This window comes from Biomphalaria glabrata, chromosome 5, assembly GCF_947242115.1.
Source record: "Biomphalaria glabrata chromosome 5, xgBioGlab47.1, whole genome shotgun sequence".
NCBI classification, from domain to species: domain Eukaryota; kingdom Metazoa; phylum Mollusca; class Gastropoda; family Planorbidae; genus Biomphalaria; species Biomphalaria glabrata.
This window is the reverse complement of record NC_074715.1, coordinates 2,984,728-3,005,374: the sequence shown is the minus strand read 5'-3', so window position 1 is coordinate 3,005,374 and position 20,647 is coordinate 2,984,728. Positions and strand designations below refer to the sequence as shown.

Sequence of the window (20,647 nt, the reverse complement as noted above, 5' to 3'; positions counted from 1 at the left end):
TTAACTGTCTTTGTATATTCATGTAATCATTAATCACTTAATTTAAATTTTATTGTTTATTTCTAATTGTGTTAATTTTTTTATTTGAACAAGTTTAAAAGAATTACAATATTTACAGCGCTGTCATTCATCAGGGTACTCAAGCTGTGTGTTGGAATACATTTATAGCCACTCCTGAATATGTGCATGTCATGAGATTGTGTAGACAATACTACACTCTCTAAAACAATGGCGAATATAGATGTTGCGTGAATGCGGTCCGTGACACATGGTCCACGCGCCAAAGTAAACATATGCAGCCACTGAACTTTTGTAGTTTATCTGCTCGTATGAAACGCGTTTTTGTTAATATTTTTTTTATGGTGTTGTTAAGTTCGTCCCATTGAAAAGGGAATCAACTAGTTTAATTAGAAGTCTCCTGTGGTCACAAATGAGTTACAGGTGAGTTACAAATGCACAGAAATACTTGGCTAGTTTTGATCTCCCGGACTACAAAAGAAATACTTATCGGCTATAATGGACGAAAAATATCTGCATGGGCGCTGACAAAAAGAGTGCATAAAGTGTGCATATAGTATGCTTAAGGTGTGAACAAGAGTGTAGGCGGAAAAGTTTAAAAGAGGACAAGTTTAAAGGAGGACAAGTTTAAAGGAGGACAAGTGTAAAAGAGGACAAGTTTAAAGGAGGACAAGTGTAAAAGAATGACAAGTTTAAAAGAGGACAAGTTTAAATGTTGACAAGTGTAAAAGAGGACAAGTTTAAAGGATGACAAGTGTAAAAGAGGACAAGTTAAAATGATGACAAGTGTAAAAGACGACAGGTTTAAAGGAGGACAAGTGTAAAAGAGGACAAGTTTAAAGGATGACAAGTGTAAAAAAGGACAAGTTTAAATGATGACAAGTGTAGAAGAGGACAAGTTTAAAGGAAGAAAAGTGTAAAAGAGGACAAGTTTAAAGAATGACAAGTGTAAAAGAGGAAAAGATTAAAGAATGACAAGTTTAAAAAAGGACAAGTTTATAGGATGACAAGTGTAAAAGAGGACAAGTTTAAAGGAGGACAAGTGTAAAAGAGGACAAGTTTAAAGAATAACAAGTGTAAAAGAGGACAAGTGTAAAGAATGACAAGTGTAAAAAAGGAAAAGTTTAAAGAATGACAAGTTTAAAAGAGGACAAGTTTAAAGGAGGACAAGTGTAAAAGAGGACAAGTTTAAAGGAGGACAAGTGTAAAAGAATGACAAATTTAAAAGAGGACAAGTTTAAATGATGACTACTGTAAAAGAGGACAAGTTTAAAGTATGACAAGTGTAAAAGAGGACAAGTTAAAATGATGACAAGTGTAAAAGACGACAAGTTTAAAGGAGGACAAGTGTAAAAGAGGACAAGTTTAAAAGATGACAAGTGTAAAAGAGGACAAGTTTAAATGATGACAAGTGTAAAAGAGGACAAGTTTAAAGGAGGACAAGTGTAAAAGAGGACAAGTTTAAAGAATGACAAGTGTAAAAGAGGACAAGTTTAAATGATGACAAGTGTAAAAGAGGACAAGTTAAAATGATGACAAGTGTAAAAGACGACAAGTTAAAATGATGACAAGTGTAAAAGACGACAAGTTTAAAGGAGGACAAGTGTAAAAGAGGACAAGTTTAAAGGATGACAAGTGTAAAAGAGGACAAGTTTAAATGATGACAAGTGTAAAAGAGGACAAGTTTAAAGGAGGACAAGTTTAAAGGAGGACAAGTTTAAAGGAGGACAAGTGTAAAAGAGGACAATTTTAAAGAGTGACAAGTGTAAAAGAGGAGACGTTTAAAGAAGGACAAGTTTAAAAGAGGACAAAATTAAAGGAGGACAAGTGTAAAAGAGGGCAAGTTTAAAGGAGGACAAGTGTAAAAGAGGACAAGTTTAAATGATGACAAGTGTAAAAGAGGACAAGTTTAAAGGAGGACAAGTTTAAAAGAGGACAAGTTTAAAGGAGGACAAGTGTAAAAGAGGACAAGTTTAAAGAATGACAAGTTAAAAGAGGACAAGTTTAAAGAATGACAAGTTTAAAAGAGGACAAGTTTAAATGATGACAAGTGTAAAAGAGGACAAGTTTAAAGAATGATAAGTTTAAAAGTGGACAAGTTAAAATGATGACAATTGTAAAAGAGGACAAGTTTAAAGGAAGGCAGGTTTAAAGGAAGACAAGTTTAAATGATGACAAGTGTAAAAGAGGACAAGTTTAAAGGAGGACAAGTGTAAAAGAGGACAAGTTTAAAGGAGGAAAAGTGTAAAAGAGGACAAGTTTAAAGGATGACAAGTGTAAAAGAGGACAAGTTTTATAGGATGACAAGTTTAAAGGAGGACAAATGTAAAAGAGGACAAGTTTAAAGAATGACAAGTGTAAAAGAGGACAAGTTTAAAGAATGACAAGTGTAAAAGAGGACAAGTTTAAAGGATGACAAGTTTAAAAGAGTACAAGTTTAAAGGAGGACAAGTGTAAAAGAGGACAAGTTTAAATGATGACAACTGTAAAAAAGGACAAGTTTAAAGAATGACAAGTGTAAAAGAGGACATGTTTAAAGAATGACAAGTGTAAAAGAGGACAAGTTTAAAGGAGGACAAGTGTAAAAGAGGACAAGTTTAAAAAGGACAAGTTTAAAGGCGGATAACTTAAAGGATTACAATTTTAAAAGTGGATACATTAAAAATGAAAAATCGTTCAAATAGGACAGTTTTTAAAGAGGACAAGCTTACAATGAAACCTATTGATGGCTTTTTAAAGTTTTAAGTCTAATTATTCTCGTAAAACCAAATATAGTCAAAATATATAACTCAAGGAATTTTTTTTTAATATATTTCTGAATTTGAAAATATATATGTCCAGGTCCTGAACACTACTTTTTACAAACCCTGACTACGCCTACCGTTTCACATATGTCTTTGCGCGATCGAATATACTGTTCAATCGAATTTTGAACATCGCTTTGAAGTGTTCAGATCAAACGGTGACATAGTTAGGTCACGATCGCTGCATGTGCATGACATGACCTAAACTTTATTATCTACATTACAGAATACATATCTATGCCTGGTCCACAGGTTAACGCGTACACAAAAAAAAAAGTCGATTTAGGTGTAAAAGTATAATTTTAAAAAAAATTTCTAAAGGAATTTAAAACATACATAAGTAATATATATTACATATGCATATAAATATATATATTCTGATAATGTATGGGAGTTTATTTAAACAAAAAAAAAAAAAAAGAACCACACACAACACATTTTTTTAAATTTTGCATTTTAATAATTTTGAACTCTCTTTTTAGAAAATATTCGAATCGATAGTTTGGATGACGCCTCTCTCGAATACGGAAAACTAAAAGCACAATCTTGTATATCAATGATAAAACTGCATTTCTTAATTGAATCATTCAAATTATTTTTATTATTATTATTTTATTATATTTTTTTTTTTGCTTCATACTAAAAAAAAATTGAATTTGGTTGTTTACAGCTCTGCTACTTTTTTCTAAAAGATAACTTTTCAAATGATATGAATGTATATACTTTATTTTATACAATTTTCTAAGTCATTGAACAGCTTTCACACCAGACAATTTACTGTATAACCCTTAAATTTTAGTCAGGATGACCCACAGTTTGAGAAACGCTGGCTTATATTATTGGTTTGAACTAGGATGTAATAATCTTCAATTCTGAAACACGGAACCAAGAGGTCCATAAGTAGCTACCTCGCTTTGCTTTCACATATTAACTCTTTCTCTGCTAATGAGAATACAAACGTTGATTGGACTCCATTAAATTAATTTTGGGTTATATAAACTTAAATTTTTTATATATAAAAGAGCATTCATTCTTCTATTATTATATACTAAATATAACATCCCCTGATTACATACAAATAAGTTATTGAAGTTTAATCATAACAGGGTAGTGAAACACAAATGAGCAAAACTAATAATTACATCGGAACGTGGAAAATAATTTCGGAGAGAAAGAGTTAACTAGAAACGCTGCACCTAATAACCATAAACAACACCAACGCTCTAGCGTCAGACCTCTAGAGATTTTAATTACACACTTTGTTTAATTTGTTAACCCACTTGACATATATAAATTAATATTCAAACATTCACTCCCTTAGCTAAAGAAAATCATTACAGATACTCATAAAACAATTTCAACATCTAAAACATGACTGTTTTTTTTTTTTTTACAATTTCCAAAAGTCTGGGCAGCCTTATTTAATTCTTAAATTTCACAGAGAGACAATGGAATCTACACTGGGGTAAAGAGTCAGAGTTACGCCTTAATAAGCAAATAACTCTCTGAGCTGTACTGCTCTAACTTGAGCTTAGCTACGTCGTAACAAGGTTATAGAGCTTAATGTCGTAACAAGGTTATAGAGCTTAATGTCGTAACAAGGTTGCAGAGCTTAATGTCGTAAGAAGATTATAGAGCTTAATGTCGTAACAAGGTTATAGAACTTAATGTCGTAACAAGGTTATAGAGCTTAATGTCGTAACATGGTTATAGAGCTTAATGTCGTAACAAGGTTGTAGAGCTTAATGTCGTAACATGGTTATAGAGCTTAATGTCGTAACAAGGTTATAGAGCTTAATGTCGTAACAAGGTTATAGAGCTTAATGTCGTAACAAGGTTGTAGAGCTTAATGTCGTAACAAGGTTATAGAGCTTAATGTCGTAACAAGGTTATAGAGCTTAATGTCGTAACAAGGCTATAGAGCTTAATGTCGTAACAAGGTTATAGAGCTTAATGTCGCAGCAAGTGTCTTTCTTGACTTTAAAGGCCGTTTCGGACATGGACACATCTACGAAGCTGATAAATGTGTGAGTGCAAAGAAAGAGTTGAGTCGAAGAAAACTACAAGATGACGAAGTACACAGTGTGAGGCTCTTCCGCGCTGTGTCTTATGCGGATAGACCAAACCGAGGCTCCATGGGCCATCGTGACTCACAGATTGAGAAATGCTGACATAAAACCTTGCCAAACTAATGACGTTCGAGATGAAAGTACTAATTATTAGCGCATTACGTACTATGGTGTGTCTTTATAAAGACCGACATGGGGCATATTCCTAAACGAGGCTGAGTTGGCAACACTCCTGCTTCAGGAAAATGGTGGCTTTTTCATTAGTCTTGATTTATCAACTAATCATAGCTACTCAAGCAGGTAAACGTTTTAAAAAAAATGTAATTTCTATCTATCTATCTATCTATCTATCTATCTATCTATCTATCTATCTATCTATCTATCTATCTATCTATCTATCTATCTATCTAATATATATCTATCTATGAATCTATCTATCTATCTATACATTTATCTATCTATCTATCTTTCTATCTATGTATCTATCAATCTATCTATCTATCTTTCTATCTATGTATTTATCTATCAATCTATCTATCTATCTATCTATCTATCTATCTATCTATCTATCTATCTATCTATCTATCTATCTATCTATCTATCTTAATAGATGCTAAGAGAGGAGAGAGACAAAGATATAGAGACAGAGAGACTAAGAGACAGAGACAGAAAGAGAGAGAGGGAAAACAGATGTACAGAGACAGTGAATGAGAGGCATAGACATAGACATAAAGAGGCAGAAATAAAAAGACAAATAAACGAGGACAAAGAGAAAGGAACAAATGCAGAAAGACAGACACAGAGAGAGAGACTTATAGCAGAGAGGCATAGACATAGAGAAAAGCATATTCTATAGTTTACACATACGGATACAGACAACAATAGATAACTATAAAACCTTATATTTTTTTTATAAGCACTTCCCTGGCACAGTGGTTAGTGCATTCACATAATGAGTCTTCAGCCCTCAAGTTTGAATTCAAGTCGTACACTCTTAAATTAATTACTTTATACTATAATAGTAGTAGTAATAATAGTATATAATAATAATAATAAAAAACCGCTACCATTATTGACGTTGTACCACTGCTACATAATTAAAGAAAAAAATCGGATTGGAAAAACAACGAAACTATGGGAACCTAGGCTTGGAGATTAAACGTTTATGAAAGTTATTCAAAATAACAATATACCCCATTGTTATATAAACCGAGGGGGATAAAAACAACTGACCTCACAGATACCTTCAAGGCTCTTAACATTCCAAGGAACATTCTCGTTGCCTGTCAGAGAGCGGTACTGCTTCAGACCTGCCACATCACCAGAAAACTCCTCGGTGGAAACTGTTTAAGGGACTACGATGAATTTTGTTTCTCATTAATGAAACTCGACCCTGGCGGCGTCAGAGAATGAATGCTCGTTCGTTTCTAACATAATAATAAGGCCCTTAACATCCCTGTTAAGATTCTCGTTGCCTGTCAGAGGGCGATACTGGCTGCAAACCTGCCACATCATCAAAAAGTGAACGCTGTTAAAGGGACTACAATGAATTTTGTTTCTCTACGCTCGACCCTTACAGCGCCAGAGAATGAATATTAGTTCGTTTCTAACATAATAATAATAATGATAATAATATTATGTTCATATATTTTTTTTTAATCTACAGCTTTAGTTATTGATGTGCAACCCAGTAGAATTAAGCCTGGACTGACTAATAGCCTAGTGGTCAACTGCTCCATCACTGACAACAAAGTCCCACAGATGCTGCAAATTTATTCCCTAGTACTCTCCCGTGTGTCGCCCTCAAGAAACGACTCGTTCGAGGAACTTATTATTCTCAATTACAATGACAGGAATAGTTCACTAAAAAGTAGCAACGTCCCTGAAGGATCTATCGGAATCAACGGAGCATCACACATCAGTCTCACCTGGCCCAATCCCAGCTACCGTGACGCCAGCAAGTACAGATGTGAGGCTCGAGGTTTAAGCACCAACTTTAACAAGATTTCCGCCACAGCTTACGCCAGTGTGGAGACGGATGAGCCATCTATCAAAAGCGTTGTTGATGAACTTCTTCTCCTCAGAAAAGAAACTTACTATACTGTTAATTCTCTTAAAGAAGTGAAGCAAAAATACACCTCTCTAAACGAAGATCTACAGAAATCAGTTAACAAGCTTAGTACCGAGAAACAACTATCTAAGAATTCTCTATTTCATGCTTCTAATCAGTCTCAAGGCAGAAGATATTATCTATCTAGAAGACAGTTTTCTAATGAAGTCAATCAAGCCGAAGCCACGTGTTTGTATTATGGCGGTTATCTGGCAGAGATCGACACCACAGACGAATACACCTTTATTGTTAATTTCCTAAAATTACTTTTAGCCAATGATTCCAGGATTGATTTTGTCCTTACCGGCCTTATGGACCCAGAAAATGATGGAATCTGGACCCACATACATAGTAAAAAAGACTCAAAGTTTCTGCCCTGGGCAAAAGATGAGCCAAAAAATCAGGTCAATAATAATTGTCTGTGGTTAGATAGAGGAAATAATTGGCTTTACAGAACCTTTCCTTGTTATGTAACTGGTGAAAATTTAAGGTTTCTGTGTGAAATTCCAGAGGAAGCGCCAATTGTTCCTAAGTAGTAACAGTAGAGCATCTACTACCATACATTGATTTATTTTTTCCCTATTATTAAAAGTTATTATAAAAGGTTTATTATAAGTATTTTGCTGATTAAGGGATTTTGTTAAATGTCTACAAAGCTGATATCAACTCACCTAGTCTATCAGTATGTCTGGTAAAATGTTAGTATACGGTATTTCTTCAACACCCAATCTCGAATCAAGCTGAAATTTCGCACAATTGTTTCTTTAATATGTGAACAGAAAAATCAACAAAAAAAAAATTAACCAATTAATAATTGACTATTTGTAATTAATTATTTTCTTGTGTGTATCTCAAACAAGGGAAAGAAATTTTCATTGACTAATAAAGTGGTATAAGTTGAATGAGTCTTCTTTATTGTTTGTAGGAAAAAAAATAAATAACTATAAATAACTATAAAACCTATTTTCATATTGGATTGTATTCTCGTATATTGGCTTGAAGAGCGTGGGGCATCCTTAGACCTCGAGTTTGAATTCAAGATGTTGTCATATTTTGAAAATAAATACATTTAACTCTTTCTCTACGTAATTATTTACCACATTTTGGTGGAATCAACGCTGGTATCGTCAGTTAGGAGAGAAAGAGTTAAAAAGCAACGATCCAGATATACACGTCTTTCGCCACCCCACTCCCACCTAACCCTTTCCAACAGGTCCAGACAAGTAATAGGATTGTAGAGTATTGAGAAAGCTGGCATGAAATTACGCTAAACGAAAACAATTAGTTAAAACATTTCTAATCGCTCATATCTAATTTTGTTAGTCTAGATCTTTTTTTGGGTTTCTTGCATGACTGATCCAAACTAATTGATACAACTTTTTTTTTTACAAAGTATTTTTTTTTCTAGTTTGTATGTTAAACAAGTAGAGATAAATATATATCTGTAAACAAAAGCAAATTTAATACATTTTTTTCAGCCCCTTTGAAAATAAATGGAACGGTTTTACCCATTTCGTACTGTCAGAGCTACGCAACAATTTGAGTAAGAAAACAGAAGACTCTTTTCTGGTAGAACTTTCACGGGAAAATTTGAACAATAGGAAATAAAACATTCTTGAGTCTATTTATTTGTGATCCTTTTATTTGTGTGATCGCATTGTCCTCTTATTCTGATGTCCTCTTGTTCTGATGTCTTCTTGTTTTAATGTCCTCTTGTTTTAATGTCCTCTTGTTCTCCTGTTCTGATAAATTCTTGTTCTGATGTCCTCTTGTTCTGATGTCCTCTTGTTCTGAAGTCCTGTTGTTACTGAAGTCCACTTGGTCTAATGTCCTTATGTTCTGATGTCCGTTTGTTCTGCTTTTCTTTTGTTATAATGTCATTTTGTTGTGATGCCCACTTGCTATGCTGCCCTCTTGTTCTGGTGTCCTCTTGTTCTGATGTCCTCATGTTCTGATGACCTTTTTTCTGATGTCAATCTTATTTTATTGTCCTCTTTTTCAAATGTTCTCTTGCTCTGATATCCTCTTGTTCTGGAGTCCTCTGGATGAGATGTCCTCTTGTTTGGATGCCCCCCTTTTGTTCTGACTTCCTGTTGTTCCGATTTCCTCTTGCCCTTGAACTAACAAACTGCTTATAATCTCTAAAAAAAATTCTTTCTATGTACATCATTTTAAATAGTCTATGCAAGTAAGTTTATCAAGAGCTTCTTGTTCATGGTCCTGGAAAACTTTATATTAAAACAACGTTGGTTAGCTTTTTGGGCTCTGGATCTGGTGGCTTCTTTTTTTACTAACATTTCGAAATAGTTATCCAATTAAGTAATCTAATTTACTTCCTGCTGTTTTTGTTTTATATAATGAGCAGTTGCATTAAATTAGGCGTCCAAAAAATAGATATTAATTTGCAATTTTTATTAATTAGGATTTTAAGTATCAATAAGCATTATATGTTAATCAATTATCAAATTTATTTTAAATTTTATATCAAAGTTTATTCATGTAAAAAGAAGTTTTTTTGTAATTTAAATCACTTATATGTATTGACTGATTCTTAGCTCAGCTTTTTATTAAGGAATATATATCCATTTTTTGACCCGTGAAGAAAGTGAATAAATAGGCTTCTAATAAATCTAAATCACAATTGCTATCATTTGGTGCGTTTGGAGATCTTTCGGTTCGGTTGATTTTGTAAAACGCACGTCATTGTTATAGCAACGCTCCAATCTTCATTTACTGTTGTTGTTTTGTTTTTGTTTACGTAATTTTTCTTTGTGAAAGAGTGTGTGTATGTGGAGAGGGGGGGGGGCGAAGGAAAAGATTTATCTGGAAGAATGTTGTTGTGCTACAATTACCAACAAAAAAAAAACAACAACAACGATTAGCTTTGCCGTTGCATCAAAACTTTGTGAAATCTAAAATATCCCGATATTGGATTTTCAATATCTCCTCTTATCTCTGCGATCTAATCCGGACGGTCGAACAGACAGAGAGACCACATAGAAATGATAGCGGCTTTTTGTTACTTACAGATACCCTCAATTCTTAAGATTACCAGATGCATGACAAATAGAGAATGTGTCATCGGTCTGGCAGAAATTAGCCATGACTGTAACAATGCCCGGATTTCACTTCGTTATTTTCTGAATCCAGTTAAATCATTTTCTAAACTTTTTTTTTAAATACACAATCCTTATTAACTCTTTCTCTCCTAACTGACGATACCAGCGTTGATTCCACCAGAATGTGGTAAATAATTACGAAGAGAAAGTGTTACGAATTACAAATTTTGATAGATATCAATGACAAAACGAATGTAAGTTACATATGAAATATATACGGTTTATACCATTGTGCATATGATTGCATTATTTAGTATCTATTAAACAACAATATTTATGAATTGTGGTAGTATATTGAATATTTGTTATGTGAAACCCGTTTATTAGATTCCTTCAGTATCTGAGTTTTTTTTTTCTTTAAAAAAAAACGCTTTCATTAATCAAGGCATCGTTAGAGAATCGATGAGGAAAGGGGGGAAAATTTCCAATCAAAATACGTGACAGATAAACTTTTGCCAAAAAAACTCGCTATGTCTAAGAAATACCTGCGCAGTTTTTCGGAGTGGCAAGTGGAGTAACCTCCCCACTCCTGAAATGATGCCTAGGAAGAAGAGATTATTTTATCACCGCCAATCCTATTCTACAAATATGAAGAGTGTTGGTGTAACTTTTAAGGGAATACCTAAAATTTTTTATTTTTTTTATCTTTGTGTCCTCCTCTGTAAGGCTTAATCCTCGTCTCTGTCCGCGTTTCTATCCTCTTTTCTGTCTTCCTTTCTGTCTTTCTTTCTATCACCGTTTACTGAATTTTACAATGTGTTTAATAAATATATCATATCGGGAATTTCCTAAATTACTTACCCCCAAACAGGGTATTACTGATTGTTTTTTATTGCTGCGAGTTTTACTTAGTAACGATATGATATGTCTAATATAGGTCTGTTGAGTTTGTGATAATGAGATAATATGCCTCTTTCTGTGCTCGTAGTATTACTGATGTTGAGTTCGTATTGCTAACAGACAATTTAGACGTGTGCAATACTGAAATACATGTAAACAAACCAACTCGACCATCTCCAATAATAGTGTGTCTATTCGAAATGGAATGAGACTAGTCTCAGTTACTAACGTTATAGGTGTTAATCTTATAAAAGCTTTGCAACTATTGTTTTATCAATCTATCTAAGCTACTATCTCGCTTTGAATATTTGTCGTCAAACTGTGCGTTCACTATCAGTCGCCTTAGTTGCGTCTCTACAGAGATATTACAGATAAACAAATGAATGACGTGTACAGGCTCCCTTAATTAACCAATAAAAAATCATATTTAGCATTTGACTCTGTATGCTAAAAATTACGTTTTGAACACACGTCCGTTTTTGATTGGTTGAATATTTAACGTTAGTAACGTTTGTGTTTCTTCAGATATATGTGTGTATTGTTCAATATGTGATAGAAGGTATGATGACAGCTGTTTGGTTCACCATATTTAGAACTTTAACAAAGTATATAAGTAAATAAGTATAGGTTTGTGCCCTACACACCCTCATTTTGTCTATCAATTTAATAATTTATATATTTTGAAAAATAATTATTTGTTCTTAACGTATTACGGTTCAGCTAACTTAGAATACAAGGATATTTATATTAAAGTTGTGTAATTAAATATTATGTTTGTTAAATAATTGAAAGTTAATGATTTATGGAGTTTAAATATGTATCCAGCATATGGTGATATTAAATTTAACAACACCAAAAAAAAAAAAAAAAATTCTAAGGGAAAGAGCCGTTAATTTCTTAGAAAATGGCAGGTTTTAATTGTCTTTCTGTCATATTAACCGAATTTAATTTTGTAGTAATAATTGAATAACTAATTGGGTAGCTTATTTATGTATTGTTATTGACTATGAATAAGTGTCCAAAATTTCTACTTGATCCGAGAATGGAAAGTGGGAGATAAAGAAGGGATAATAGTAATAAGGGGATTAAATCCATATATACATCCAGATAGTCGTGGATTCCTCTTATTTCAGTATCAAACAAAATAATCAATCACAAATAATTCATTTTCATCGTGACATATACAAGAAATAAATCGATAAGAAAGTAACCAATTAGACAATTAATTTCAGGTAATTAAATATTTTGTTACATATCAACAAGGGAAACTAGTACTTCAGTATTAACAGATATGGCTAAATTTGTTGAGTTTTGTCCTCTTATTTACATTAATGCTATTTATAACTTACGTATTTTCCGATCAAGTTGATACTTTAAACAATTATTTATTGTACCTAACAAAACATTAATCAATAAACAATGTAGATGAATTAATTAGTCATTAATTTACTTGTAACTTATTTATTATTTATAGATATAGTCTTAAGGTCGTAGCATTTCTTCTTTAGAAAACCTTTTTATTTTTTAACATTATTTTTTAAAAATATTTTGCTTATTTTCATTATTTGTATCACAGAGATGAATGAAGAGTCATTTTCTGACATTGTTAGGATCAATTTTCTTTGAAGATAAACAAAATTTGATATTGTTTTATTTTAAGCATCAACATTTCCTAATGATGTGGCAGCTCTGCAGCAGAAACTCCCTCTAACAGGCAACAGCTATGTTCAGAGCCCCGAAGATGTCTTTGATGATCAGTTGTCGAAATTCCTCGGTTAAAATCAATATTGTTTGTATTGCAATTGAAATGTAAATGCAAGTCGCTTAATCTCTAAGATACGATTTTCACATAGTGTTCTTTTTACATCAAGATTTTCTAGCAATGTGAGGCAGTGGTACTGGATAACAATGTTTATTGCGAATTTTTGTTTGTCAATCAAGAGTAGATCTGGTCGATTTAAATACCCTGTTTTGTTTGTTAATATAGGCCGTCCCAGTAGATTTGTTAGTTATTAGACTCTATTTCTACGTTCGCATGCACAGCTCATCTGTACGCATTGGTCTAATGTCGTTCGCTCTTAGATTTATGGTTACTTAAGCATGGCTTTTTGTTGCTTTGGACGAAAATCTGTCTACATAGAAAAGGGTGTTTATCCATGTTTGCAGACTCTTCATTCATCATCATCATTATCAAACTCCATTAGAGTCAGGGCTTGAGAGGCTCAAATCATCTCTTGCAAAAGCCCTGTACAGAAACCCTGCTGTCTTGCGTAGTGCATAAATGTCGCCATACAGGTCGAGAATTTTGGGTTTCCCCAGACCTGTCGAGACAGAGATCTCTTCATTAAGTAAAGTCAACTAGTCTGAGAGCCTCGATGAAAGTGGGGCGCCAAGTTATGCTAGGACATCCTTGTTTGTGTCCTCCTTGGTTATTGTCCTGCAATTTTAATGCTACTTATAAGGCGCGCGCGCTTTTGGAGGACATGTCACTCAAACCTCATTCGAGATCCGGTCACAACCTCGATACATGGTAGTGAGCGTTCGGTATAGGATTTGTGACTCTTTTTTTAGTAAGTGACTTTTGAAATCTGTTTTAGTCATTGTCTGCTGAGTTACATTTAGCACCAGCTTAATGTTCGCAAATGACTAATATGTCCGGTATGCGTATGTCGCCGTCAGCTTGGGTTTAATCTCGAATTGAGCATTAATTTAATTTTAAAAATGCTTAATTAAATATTAGTTATCCAATACAGTTTCATTACTTTAAAAAAAAAAACTACATTAAATCTAATTGTCAGAAATGAATTCTTCATCCATCACCCGTGTTGAGATTAAGCCGCAATGCCGAACACGCAAAAGAAAAACTCAAGTCAAAGAAAACCAAAGGACAAAGCTGAAGACGGAGACTGTAAGTTTGAATAGTTCATTTAGTAATGCCAACCAATGTTTAGTTTAGTACAAAAACAGAAAGGAACGGTTAAGCCATTAGTGATATCGCGAAACTTTATGTGTCATTCATTTAACTAGTACCACTTCTAAAACTATTTTTACAAAACATAAATTTAAGTCACATATTTACGGACATGATGTAAATACATACAAAAACACGGTTTGCAAAACAGGATCTAACAATTTTCCCAGAAAATTTGATAATTGATATATATCGTTGGGAAATTACTACTACATTGTTGGTCACACTGGGAAAACTCTGGTTTGACAGTTATAATTTTTCAAATTAAAAAAAAAAGATAAAAGTTTAGCTTTCACCTTCTTAAACCAAAGGTGAATAAATAACACTCAATGTCAAACGAGGCTGTGACACAGTCTCACTGAGACTTCTTAACAATGAACTTTAGCATTTCCCTTTTTACGTGCGATAGCCAGTAAGAATTCAATTTAAGCTTTTTAAAGAGTTTAAATTTACATTTGAATATTGCTTTACAATACTATTTTGTTAATCTTAAAGATATATATATATTTTTTTATTTTTATTTCTAGGATGATTCTGACGCCTATAGTCATAAAGAAATATCCAGAAATGGTATTTATACATGGAATTATTTGTCTGTGACAGAAAAAAAACACGACTTAAGTAAAAATACTAAGAGTGATCTTAATATAGATTGTTAGAGAACTATAAAAGGTTCTTTGGTATATGTTGTTGTTTTTACATTTTTTTTTTCAAATTTTGTTTTTGCATATTTTAGTTCATCCAGAAGAGATTGTAACAGAATTACAAGCCACTTATGACTTGTCTAATACCCAGCCATATGGAAATCAATGTATTGGTAAATTTTTAGTTTTGTTTTTTTCTTAGTGTGATTTATTTTAAAAAAAAATGTTTTACTTGGTTAAACTATAAATGTTTGGGCTCAAGAAAGAAAGAAACTAGAGCAGACGCAAAATAGAGCCGTGGAAATAACAAAGAAAGGATATTCACATTTGATTAGAGTAATACAGTAATAGAGTAATACATTAATAGAGTAATACAGAAATAGAGTAATACAGTAATAGAGTAATACAGTAATTGAGTAATACAGTAATTGAGTAATACATTAATAGAGTAATACAGAAATAGAGTAATATAGTAATTGAGTAATACAGTAATTGAGTAATACAGTAATAGAGTAATACAGTAATAGAGTAATACAGTAATAGAGTAATACAGTAATAGAGTAATACAGTAATTGAGTAATACAGTAATTGAGTAATACAGTAATTGAGTAATACAGTAATTGAGTAATACAGTAATAGAGTAATATAGTAATAGAGTAATACAGTAATAGAGTAATATAGTAATTGAGTAATACAGTAATTGAGTAATACAGTAATTGAGTAATACAGTAATAGAGTAATACAGTAATAGAGTAATACATTAATAGAGTAATACAGAAATAGAGTAATACAGTAATTGAGTAATACAGTAATTGAGTAATACAGTAATAGAGTAATACAGTAATAGAGTAATACAGTAATAGAGTAATACAGTAATAGAGTAATATAGTAATTGAGTAATACAGTAATTGAGTAATACAGTAATAGAGTAATACAGTAATAGAGTAATACAGTAATAGAGTAATACAGTAATAGAGTAATACAGTAATTGAGTAATACAGTAATTGAGTAATACAGTAATTGAGTAATACAGTAATTGAGTAATACAGTAATAGAGTAATACAGTAATAGAGTAATACAGTAATAGAGTAACACAGTAATAGAGTAATACAGTAATAGAGTAATACAGTAATACAGTAATAGAGTAATACAGTAATACAGTAATAGAGTAATACAGTAATAGAGTAATACAGTAATAGAGTAATAGAGTAATACAGTAATACAGTAATACAGTAATAGAGTAATACAGTAATAGAGTAATACAGTTACTGAAATCACTGAAATTAATGACGTTTAAGGACAAAATACACACACCGAAAAAAATTGCAATGCAGTCCGAACAGGGGGTCTTGGGTTCGATTCCTGGTGAAGACTTGAATTTTTAAAATTTCGAAATATTTTGGCGCCCCTGAGTACCTGACATTAGTTGGGGAAACGTAAAGGCGGTTGGTCGTTGTGCTGGCCACATGACACCCTTGTTAACCCGTAGGCCGCAGAAACAGAAGACCTTTGCATCATCTGCTCTATAGACCACAAGGTCTGAATGGGGAATCTAATTTATTAAACACTTATCCATAAATTACAAATACAAATACAAAAAAAAACGCAGTGTAATAGAAACAACAATAAAGGCGTCTTTCTTATTCCATACGCTAGGACGAATTTGTACAAGTAATCCTTCTTCATAGTGCCACTAAAGCATATACTGGATTACCAGAATCAGTAGAGCTTATATATCTAATTAGCATACATGACTAGATGAATGAACATACATATTGAGACAAATGAGATTGGACCAGAAGCGCTCTGAGCATGCTATAAGCATGAAAGTAGCGCTATATAAAAGAAATAATAATAATAATAATAAATTTAAAAAACAGATCCAGGGACCAAGTTTTTAAATGAGAGAAAGTAGTGAATTAAATGCGACGAAAATAAGGGACTGCGTCCTGAACCAGTGACCCTGGAAAATACAGCACAAACATGTATAAGACAAACAAAGTCTCTATCTAAATGTGTCTCTATCTAAATGTGTCTCTATCTAAATGTGTCTCTATCTAAATGTATCTCTATCTAAATGTGTCTCTATCTAAATGTGTCTCTATCTAAATGTGTCTCTCTCATTATGACAAGTGGACTAATTAAATGCACTGGAACAGACACAAAATAGAGCAGTGAGATTCATAACAAACGAATATTCACGTTTGACTAGAGTAACACCTTTAGTAAAATCACTAAATTTAGAAAGCCTTTAGGATTGAAGACTTAAAAGTAAAGTAGCAATTATACATAAAACACTGAACAATAATCTTCAAATACAATAACAAAATTTTCTAAAATACTCAGAAAGACACAAAGATAAAGGCACATTCCTCATTCCATATGCTGGGACAAATTTGTACCAATGCTTCTTCTTCCCTAGTGCTATTAGAGCATGGAATGGGTTGCCTGAGCTAGCCAGGAAAACCAGTGACTTGGCAGAATTTAGGTCATAGGTTAATATGCATGACTAAATGCATGACGCGTAGGACGTAATCATCTTCTTTTTTGAAATAACGTCTGTATTATATAAGACTACATATAGAAGCTTTCAGGAATGGAGCAATTAAAATGTTTATGTTTAGATATAAATGTGAAGCTAGGGGCTGAAACAAATGGATACAAATACATACTGTGTCGGCTTCGTTGAAATTGTTAGTGAACACATATGTAGCGAGGTGGCGGGGGGCGGGGCATCTGACCATTGGCCACTGGGAGTGGTAATTTACATACAGGCGAATGACTCTGAACCAGAAAATTATTTTTTTTGGACATTCCGTGGACATTCCGATGGTCGAGCGTTTGAGTAAGTAACTGCTAAGCTGTGTTGTCGTTTCCAGGGTCACTGGTTCAAGTCTTGGTAAGTCCAGTCACTTATTTTCGTCCCGTTAATTCCCTACTTTCTCAAATTTTAAAATTCGGTCCCTGGCGCTGCTTTCTATTTGTGTTCCAAATGTACGACTAGATGATCACGCAGGATACGCCCATGATCCTCTTCTATGTATATGTTCAAATAAAACGTGAAGACATTTTAGATATAGATATTCATAATCCTCTTTATATCGAAATGGAGGCGCGGTAAACTAGGGGGTCCCAATTAGAATCCTGGTGAGGACTGGGATTTTTCAATTTCGGGATCCTCCGGCGCCTCTGAGTCCACCCAGCTCTAATGACCTGACATTAGTTGGGGAAAAGTAAAGGCGGATGGTCGTTGTGCTGTCCACATGACACCCTTGTTAACTGTAGGCCACAGAAACAGATAAACTTTACATCATCTGCCCTATATACCACAAGGTTTGAAAGGGACAATTAAATTTTATATATCGGAATAAACGCTCAACATTACTTTGATATTTGACCCATTCATATTTACATTTTTCTCCAGGTGAACATGAAGCTCAGGAGTCGGAAGTGGGAGAAGCGGATTTACACAAATATCTGGAAGGCTGTAAGAAGAATCCAGGCCATAGTCAGTTTATACCTGTTGCTACATTCACCCTAAAACATCTACCTGAAGGGTATCAAGATATTGCTTTGTTTGAGCTTATCAAAGCTGTGGCTGATTTGACACTAAGAATAGACGTTAAAATAACGAGTCCACTCAGACCAAAGTTTTGGCCAGATACAATTCAGCCATATCCATTTTATGAGTGACACAAGAAACTTTAGGACAGGAAGTGGATGGGTGTCTGATATAAAGAGGATTCAAGATGGCATCGTAGAAGATAACGGTATTAAGGCTGATTACACACTTTGCTGGTGTAGAAAATGTCAAGATTCAGTCACACCCAGCAATGTGTGGTGGGAATTTGATGTGGTCACAGCTACGCATGTGGTTTTTGATGACGTTGAGGCCCGCCACACGACACTGAGATTGTTTTACGACACAGATGATAGTCCAGTGATAAGTGCTGATCAGGTCATTTTTGTAGACAAAAATATTAAGTATGATAGTTGTTTGTTGAAAGGCGTGACATGCAATAAAAATTTGGGAGGCAAACTGAAGGTAATGTTCAATCATTACGAAAATATTTGGTGGAAGGTTTTTAACAAATACTTTGACACCAGAGACAGACACAAGTTTAATTTTATTGTCTCACATCCCCACGGATGTTGTAAACAGGTCAGTCTGGGTAAATGGAAAGATCAATTCAAGTTGGGTGATAGAACTAGGTTGACCTATAGAACTTGTACATGCCCAGGAAGTAGTGGAGCTCATGTCCACTGTTTGGGGTATAATTGGAGGTGGTGGTCGGATCTTGTCCACAGCGGCAGTTTAAAATCTGGATTAAATTACAGTAGTTGTGGTCGTGTTGTGTAATTTGTTTTCTTTGTTTGTTTTTAGATGTCAACTTACAATTTAGGAAAATTATCATTATGTCTAGAAACTATACATTTTTAATATCTAAAAAGCTAGTTAATTTCAAAAAGTTTCTTAATGAATATAAGATAAATTTATTTTTTTTGGTCCAAGAAAATGGAAATTCAGTTTAAGTACAAATAGACTTACATGTAATTCTCGATGACCACAGATGACCTTGTAAAATTGTGACTAAAAATGTGATTAAAGAGTTTTAAAATCTTTCTGTTTAAGTCCTAATGGAAAGGGGACGACCACTTCGTCAAGATCTGATGTAACGGCGGGTGCATATATATCGTGTATCTTTACCACGTTGTATTTATTTATGTATTACCAATCTTTTTATCTGTTTATTTCGAATAAATATACTTGTAAGAAGTTGAAGCCATTTTTGCATGCTTTAAGAGATTAAGATTAATGCAAACTAGACTAAAAGTCTAACTGGACGATTGGATGGCGGTCAGTACGGTTTGTTTTGATATGTGTCATCCATCAATCACATGATGTATCAATCATATCATCTGTCAATCACATCATCTGTCAATCACATCATCTGTCAATCTTATCATCTATCAATCACATCATCTGTCAATCACATCATCTGTCAATCACATGATGTATCAATCACATCATCTGTCAATCACATCATCTGTCAAACACATGATGTATCAATCACATCATCTGTCATTTATATCATCTGTCAAACACATGATGTATCAATCACATCATCTTTCAATCACATCATCTGTCAAACACATCATCTATCAATCACGTCATGTATTAATCACATCATCTATCAATCACATCATCTATCAATCACACCTTCTATCAATCACATCATGTATCAATCACATCATGTATCAATCACATCATGTATCAATCACATCATCTATCAATCGAATCATCTATCAATCACATCATGTATCAATCACATCATGTATCAATCACACCTTCTATCAATCACATCATCTATAAATCACATCATGTATCAATCACATCATCTATCAATCACATCATGTATCAATCACATCATGTATCAATCACATCATGTATCCCTCTATGAAACACATCAGTACCAGCTCGATCAGGACGTCATTCTATAACATATATAAAGAAACGTAATTCTGACGTGAAGATACTTAGTTCGGCACAACCACAAATACATCTTTTAACTAGATATTCATTATAATTTTCAGAAATAATTGTACACAAGTACAAAAAATGAAATTAAATAGATCTAGACACAGGGCCTAAGGTCGCTGCAAATTATGCGGTCGCAGTGGACCCCGCACTTTCATAGTCCCCTCGCTAATTCTTGGTGTAAATTCTTACATTAAACCATTTATAACTAATGGGCCCTATATAATACCAGGGGTTCCGTGGCCTCCTCATTTTTCAGGACCTTCCGGAAATCTCCTGAAATTATTAAAATGTTCTGAGAACTCATAAAAATCTATTGTTTTTCTTATTTGCTGCTGATTTTAATTTACTTTTTTTAGTTATATCTGAAAACCAATACATTTATGTTAATATATATACAGCCATAACGAAACCTGCTGATTAAATTAAAATTTAGTATATATAAATTGAAAGTAAATAATCCTAAAGAATGTTGGCCTATTCTTACAGGAAAAATGTTAGATTGATAAGTATTACGTTAATAAAATTGCATG

At 33.3% G+C, this 20,647-nt stretch overlaps 2 protein-coding genes across 10 annotated transcripts; both read left to right on the top strand.

The window, feature by feature from the left end:
• The first annotated feature begins 5,056 nt into the window (after positions 1-5,056).
• On the top strand, positions 5,057-7,903 carry LOC106069558 (uncharacterized). Its single transcript, XM_056028272.1, has 2 exons — positions 5,057-5,191; positions 6,558-7,903. The coding sequence occupies exons 1-2, from the start codon at positions 5,137-5,139 to the stop codon at positions 7,535-7,537; spliced, it is 1,035 nt and encodes a 344-aa protein (XP_055884247.1). The 5' UTR covers positions 5,057-5,136; the 3' UTR covers positions 7,538-7,903.
• A 2,733-nt stretch (positions 7,904-10,636) lies between these two features.
• Positions 10,637-19,352, top strand: LOC106069557 (uncharacterized). Of its 9 annotated transcripts, none has more exons than XM_056028282.1 (6): positions 11,010-11,145; positions 12,621-12,681; positions 13,759-13,868; positions 14,459-14,501; positions 14,668-14,748; positions 18,000-19,352. In XM_056028282.1, the coding sequence occupies exons 3-6, from the start codon at positions 13,761-13,763 to the stop codon at positions 18,266-18,268; spliced, it is 501 nt and encodes a 166-aa protein (XP_055884257.1). In that variant the 5' UTR covers positions 11,010-11,145; positions 12,621-12,681; positions 13,759-13,760; the 3' UTR covers positions 18,269-19,352. The 9 variants fall into 9 exon arrangements, with proteins under 9 accessions (XP_055884261.1, XP_055884254.1, XP_055884255.1 ...); XM_056028284.1 differs by having other exon boundaries at positions 12,621-12,769; XM_056028283.1 differs by lacking the exon at positions 11,010-11,145 and adding an exon at positions 11,152-11,519 and having other exon boundaries at positions 12,659-12,681.
• The last annotated feature ends 1,295 nt before the right edge of the window (positions 19,353-20,647 follow it).

What these genes read in the sequence shown, in the direction of transcription:
- LOC106069558 (XM_056028272.1), top strand. Translation starts at nt 5,137, where the DNA reads ATGGTGGCTTTTTCATTAGTCTTGATTTATCAACTAATCATAGCTACT. An exon ending in AATCATAGCTACTCAAGCAG is followed by an intron (nt 5,192 to 6,557) that starts GTAAACGTTTTA and finishes TTTAATCTACAG; the next exon opens with CTTTAGTTATTGATGTGCAA.
- LOC106069557 (XM_056028279.1), top strand. An exon ending in TAAAGAAATATCCAGAAATG is followed by an intron (nt 14,502 to 14,667) that starts GTATTTATACAT and finishes TGCATATTTTAG; the next exon opens with TTCATCCAGAAGAGATTGTA. An exon ending in ATATGGAAATCAATGTATTG is followed by an intron (nt 14,749 to 17,999) that starts GTAAATTTTTAG and finishes ATTTTTCTCCAG; the next exon opens with GTGAACATGAAGCTCAGGAG.